The following is a 6770-nucleotide window of genomic DNA, read 5'->3' as shown; positions in this document are numbered from 1 at the left end:
ACAGATTTTATTTTGTGCAGGTAGAACATTTACAAAAATGTACGGAAATAACTAAAATAAAAACAATTGTTTTATTCGAGAGAAATTCTCAATCACCCAGTATTTGCCAACATTTAATGCAAAATAGTCGTATTTTAAATACCTTTCCTGATGATCCACGTTCTTTTTCCATAATTCCTAATTGATGAATCGTTTCCTTGATGTATTTCCTTCCACTTTAGCAACATTCTGGGTAAGATCAGACATTATTTCGTTGTATTTCTACTAAAAACTTGAGACACTTTTGATAACGCGAACTGCTACAACGGCCATGTTGATTTTAGCAAATGCTCGATGCTAATTGGCTGTCTACAAGGTCGCATGGACTTATCGGCCTTTGGAACAAACCGCACCGTCGATTTATCACCAATAGGAATTCATCGTGATTTTGAAACTCTCTTTTCATATGAATTTATAGCCTTTAGGAACCGATCAACTGAACCAAATTGTGAAGCGCTGGCGGTAGTAAAAAATGTCATCATTATCTCAATTTTGACCAAAAGTGGACTTATCGTATATAGGAACTATACGACTCATTTATTAAAACTCAATGTAAAAACCTATTTTACAGTTCCACGACTCACTTCCTAAGGACCAAAATCCATCCCGCGATTGACACATTGGGGATGCCTGATATATATACGATGGCCGCGCGGCTTAAGCGTTGGCCTATAGCATTGTGGGTCCCAGGTTCAAATCCTGGGCTTGGCAAGTACACATATTGTTTTTCAATTTGTGTATTAGTCACAGAGTATGGACCTAATGCCGGGTCCACATTGGCAAATTCGTTAAATATTACGATAATAAAATTATCATAATTGCTTAAGAAATTTTACGATAATTATACTTATCGTAAAATTTAACGAGGTTGCCGGCTACATGTTCATAATAATAGGTAATAGGTTCAGCAAGTGGTTGACATCCATTTCTCGTAAAAACAAAATCTGTTAATACAAACCTCTGTGGAGGCCCATAATTGATCTTATTAGGACCGGACATGGTCGAAAAAAGAAATGTAGTAAAATCCTATAATAAAAATATTTCATTTGTAAATATAATTTTTTAAGTAAATATAATGCGGATCGTGTCTCATTTTAAATATCATTGCTGAAAGAATAAGCACGAACCCGTAAAATGTGAGTTTAAGTCTCACTTGGTTCAACATTTCTTATGACTTTTTATAGGAGGTGTGTTTGTTTGAGGTTTTTCAAAATTATGTACTCCTGTTTGGACGTTTGGTGATATAACATCAAAACATATCCAAACTCCCTCAAAGGCTATTGTAAAAATGTGATTGCAGATTTTTTGTGCAAAACGTGTAAACTCTTAATCCTTTCTGTGCTGCAAATTGGTGTAATTAATGTACGCGCATAAATGCTCTTGCAGCAGTTAAACAATCGATTCCGCAGATTGAAATACTTTCTAAATGTGAATTTTAGCCATGAGATTCGAACCCAGACTCATTTAAATAGATTTGAACATTCAGTAGACCTTAGAATTAATTATTTTAAATAGAGACGGATTGAAATAAAAAACAAGAATTGATATAATCTTTAAATTAAATTTAATAAGTGCTACAATAATATTACAGTTTACATATTCACATCGAAATCTTCAAATTTTCGATAGCTATTCCACCATTTTCCCATGAAGCCGACATCAATAATTCTTTGGGGAATCGATAAATATGTCGGTTTAATGTATTCGCAGTTTGTTTTATATAGATCACATGTATCGTCGAAATCATCCACCCATAAAAATGAGGCTATCCCAATATTAACTCTTCTCAAAACGCCTTCGTTGTAACATTTTTCTACGAATTTTAAATGGTTGACTGTTTCTGGATTTTGACATTCTTCTCCGAGTAGCATCAACTCATTGGCGTATTTCCGAATGTCGTTGCGAAAGTCGATCTCGTCAGGATTGTGTTTTGCCAATTGCCAGACTATTCCAAATCCAGAAAATATAACGAACGCCTTCTTCGGTTTTACTTGGATATCGGTAACGAGATCGACCACCATCGATTTGTAGTCTGCATAAAGACTTTTCCAATAAGTGGACCATTTTTCTACAAATGTGCCTTTGAATCGTTCAGGCAATACGAATTTATTTTGCATATTTGATAAGGATGCTATAGTGCGCTTTGCTGCCATATTATATTTGTCATCAAACCGAACTAGTGACCGATAAAATCCCCTTCATGCTTCATAACTTTTAATTTTAACCTACAATTTTGACATTTATAATTAAAAGTTGCCAGGCAAACACGAGAAAAATTATTGCCAGAAGTTAAAAATGTTTTCCCATTGTCGATTTTAAATCGAATGACTCAGTAAAGCTTAAAATACCACGAGACAGGTAGGTAATTATTAGAAAAGGTTCAAGTTATTTTTTTTACTGAATGCAAAGAAAAAAAAACACATTTTTGATAGAGAATTAGAATTTCATAAAAACGATTCTTTTACAGTTTTGTGGTTTAAAACAAATTTAATGGCAGGGAAAGAAAAACAAAAAATACCTGTTGCGTGGAAGTGCAAAAGTTAATTAATTTAATCTCGGTGGCAAAACATTGGGAAATTCAGAGTGAATATTAATGGTACTTCTATGTACACGAAATCAGGGAAATTAAATTTTCATGATAAAAGTCAATGTGCAACTTTACTCTGCTCGAGTCTATGCTCGTATTGCTCGTACTTATCTTGTGTATTATTTTCTGAGTATGACGTTTACGTCGTTATGATTTAATGAGTACGTATATATTCTAATAAGTTCGTTTTACATCAATATCCGCTCACAAAGGGCCACTTTCCACAATTAACGCCGAGTAATTATTTTCTTTGTTCGTATAAAGTTCAGTGACAAAAAAATATGCTAGAAAAATCATGGATACTAATACGGAAATGTACCCAGTGAGAAAAGATTCTCTGTCGGATAGCGCCCCTGACAGCTTACTGGACACCTGCTTGCAATATATTGCGAGGGATTTAACCATAATATGCAAAGTGGACTACCGAACGAAAGAGCTGTCACTCAAAGATGACATTGTGCTGCCGAGAGAGATATGCGAAAGGCTCTTAGAAATCTACCAGAAGAATGATTCCATCACCGACTATTTCGTCGACATATTCAGAGACAAAGGCAGAACGAAACTCAAGAAAGTGAGAATCCGCCACTCGGACATCAGTGACGAAGGATTAAGTGTTCTGCTACAGCACGGTCTGGATGAATTGTATTTAAACTTTTGCAACGAGCTGTCACTGAACTCTTGGGATTGCATAATCGCCGCCAGCGATCGTCTGAAGATATTGGAGGTCGGGAATGTTCCTTTCGACGATGATTCACCTTCTAGGCGTGTGAGAGAGTATCCCTGGAATGTTCCTCTGCTCCAGCTGACCGTCCGCAACCTGGATTCGTTCACGGATCTGAGTAGCTTTCTTCCCAACACTCCGTCTCTGACGCATTTGTACTTATCCTATTGTAAATGTGAGCGGTTTTCGTTTGTCAACTTGAATAAACTCGTTTCTCTCACACTCTACGATGTGTACAGAGTGAATGACGCCATCGATGGAATCTGCTCCTTGAAAGAACTTCAACACCTTGATATTTCGCAATCGAGTGATAAATTTAGCACCTACTCTAATCCCAACGAAACGCTATCTCATATTGTCGAGTCGCTTCCTGCTCTGCTGTCATTGGATATTTCCGGCACGAATCTGGCAGGCACCGGGGTGGCGGACAAGTCCTCCAAAGACAGCAGTCCGCAGTGCGACATCCCTGGCCTCATGAAAAGAGTGGATAGCCCGCTGAATTTCCTGGGACTGTACGGGACATCTCACACGGCGTGCTTCCGGCACCACATTCCCGCTAGAAAGGTCTCTGGGAATGCGAACGAGGAGCAGGTCCTGAACGCGGCGGTGGCGTGTGCCGACAAGCCGGAGATCCTGACGAAGGTCCTCAACGATCTGTATCACGTGTTCCGATTCGAAAGCGAAAAACGTTCGGACATCACGAGGACTCTCAATATAATTCTCGAGGCAATGGACAAGCATACCACGGAGAAGCACATTCAGATATCGGGGAGCGCAACGTTGTTTTACATTGTCAAGGGGAAAGAGCAGAACAACACCATAAGCGTGAAACTGAAGAAGCATATAATAACGGCGCTGCTTAATGGAATGGAGGGCCACCGCACCGACGACACAATGATGAGGAATGGCTGCCTCACCCTCTGTCAGTTTAAAATACCCGCTGACGTGATATTCGAGTATAAACGGGTTGTCTCGGTGCTTCTGATCGGCCTCACCAATGTGAGCCAGGAGAGCTTCGTGCAGCGCATTGCCATCTACCTGTTGAATTCCTTGGCATGCCAAGTGGATGGGGGTCAAAAGCGTTTCCTGGGGGATAATGGGGCCATCACAATAATGCTGAGTTTCGTCTCGGACCGCCTCACACGGCAGGTGTGCGACGACGTCCTCGAGGTGGCGTGGAGCACCATGTGGAACGTGACGGACGAGACGCCCGCCAATTGCCGCCGCTTCCTTGACGACGGCGGGATGGAGTTCTTCCTGAGATGCCTAGAGATTTTTCCCGACAAGGAGGAGCTGCTGAGAAACATGATGGGGCTGTTGGGGAATGTGGCCGAGGTCACCGAGCTACGGAAGGTCTTCATGACCCGCAAATACTTGGAAGTCTTTCTAAGACTGTTGGAGTCAGCGAGCGACGGTATCGAGGTCAGCTACAATGTGTGCGGAATCCTGGCTCACATGGCGTCGGACGGGGCGGAAGCGTGGCCCCTAGATGACCCTCCGCGGGAGCGAGTGCTCTCGCGGATGGCTGTCGCCGTTCGCCGCTGGGACATCAATTCCAAACGGAACATCAACTACCGCAGCTTCGAGCCAATCCTTGGCCTGCTACGGGTCTACCACACCCCTGAGTGTCAGCACTGGGCTGTTTGGGCGCTCGCCAATCTCACCAGCGTGTACCCTGAAAAGTATTGCGACCTTCTAGAAGCGGAAAGGGGGGACGTCCTCCTTCGGGAGGTCCTCAATAATTCCGCGCCTTACGAGAACATAAAAGCTCTCGCTGCTTGCGTTCTGAACAATTGCTTCTCCTATAAGATAAATCCGACTGTCGAACAGTGAGCCGCACCCCGTCGGATGGAAGTCGATTCGTTCGTCGCCCTCGAAGAATAGCAAGTCTTCCGTAAGATACGAGGACTGATAATCACGACAGTTAAGGTAACGAATGAACCGATTTCTAACTGACCCTCCATCGATAGTGTATATTGTTTTATTATCATTGCGATTTTATATGTTATGTATATACAGACGAATCACGGGCACATCTGAGATACGAGGCAATATTTTGAGTATTAAATTATTAGTTAAAATTTTCTTCAGTCTACTTGCCCATGATGACCGCTTGAAGAGGCCTTTATTGCATATATTGATGGCTGAATGGACATGACAAATGGATGCTAGAATTTCACTGCAGAAGCGACAATGTGTGACAACGTAATCGGGTAGGCGGTAGACAAACTGTAGACAAACGTCTCACCTGCAAATTTGCCAGTGAGAAAAATGCACACAGGTAATCTCTTGCACCTCGTCAGTTACCTTGCTCAGTTGCTTCCGGAGTATGTCCAGACGGTTTGTACAATGAACTCCGAATGAATGTTATCGTGTGCGAGTAACCGTAGTGTCAAAAGTACTTAAATAATTCAATTGAAAGAAATTCAGATTTACCAGAAAATATCGTGTATCAGTTAAATATGTTTGGAATTCTATCCAGGTAAATTATACATTTGAGACTGAAAGAATTATACCTCTATCACTGATTTCATTTCAATTAACAAAGGAAAATATTAAATTATACTGCTCTGTTCGCCGTATGTCTAAGAAATGCCCTATTAATTATTATAAAGTTGCATCTTGCCGCTTGTATGGCAAGAATGCTTCTCATAAAAATGATATAAAACTGATAAATCTGACCCATATATTTTTGAATAATTAAAAGGGACAACCAAAAACATTTACTCGTTTTTTATTTCCCTTTGAATATTTTTTTTTGGTTTCATTCGATCCAATCTACATGTTTATTATTAAAGAAAGAATATGCATCATATTTAAATATGCCTATCACTTCTTTCATCATCGTATACTATTATATTGATAGACTTTTATTATCATACGAATTCTTCCGAATATGATTGCAATTATTACTTTTGTAAAACAGCGTAAATTTTTCATCAATCAATATTCATATATCTGTGAGTTACGGCAGGATTTACCGCATTTTTTCACGAACAACATAGAATTTCGCTGCCGCAGTGTGGACAGCCTAAATAACATGTTGTCTTGTGCAAAATGCGCACGCCGGAAGCATGGAATGTGTGATGGATTTACATAGTTCAAATTAACTACATTTTCATTTGAAGATTTATTGAGTGGCAGGATGCGTATAACAGACTAGTCTGAAAGAAAACTTTCTTATACAGACAAAAATATTATGAATGTAATAAAATATGATGTAAGATAAAAAAAAAGATATATTACTGTTAAACTAAATGAGAAAATTATAGTTATTTTAAACGATCTTGAAAGTCCAACAAATGTAAGTATTTCCGTGCGGACCTTTAACTAACGTGTATCATTCATGGTATCTTGGAATACCTACTAAGAAAAATGAAAAATAGTTTTTTTCCCAATTACACATCTTGTAAATTCTGTATC

The 6770-nt window shown here is 39.6% G+C and overlaps 2 protein-coding genes across 2 annotated transcripts; one reads left to right on the top strand and one right to left on the bottom strand.

Moving 5' to 3' along the window:
- Positions 1-1580: 1580 nt before the first annotated feature.
- LOC147072900 (mitochondrial import inner membrane translocase subunit Tim29) lies at positions 1581-2302 on the bottom strand. Its single transcript, XM_085945808.1, has one exon. The coding sequence runs from the start codon at positions 2190-2192 to the stop codon at positions 1632-1634; it is 561 nt and encodes a 186-aa protein (XP_085801934.1). The 5' UTR covers positions 2193-2302; the 3' UTR covers positions 1581-1631.
- A 390-nt stretch (positions 2303-2692) lies between these two features.
- Positions 2693-6709, top strand: LOC147072899 (protein zer-1 homolog). The gene has a single exon (XM_085945749.1). The coding sequence runs from the start codon at positions 2922-2924 to the stop codon at positions 5178-5180; it is 2259 nt and encodes a 752-aa protein (XP_085801875.1). The 5' UTR covers positions 2693-2921; the 3' UTR covers positions 5181-6709.
- The last annotated feature ends 61 nt before the right edge of the window (positions 6710-6770 follow it).

The sequence above is a fragment of the Rhyacophila brunnea genome, unplaced genomic scaffold (assembly GCF_057557595.1).
Source record: "Rhyacophila brunnea isolate RB1 unplaced genomic scaffold, BYU_Rbru_1.0 scaffold_19, whole genome shotgun sequence".
NCBI classification, from domain to species: Eukaryota; Metazoa; Arthropoda; class Insecta; order Trichoptera; family Rhyacophilidae; genus Rhyacophila; species Rhyacophila brunnea.
The sequence above is the reverse complement of the archived record's forward strand: the minus strand, read 5'-3'. Positions and strand labels throughout refer to the sequence as shown.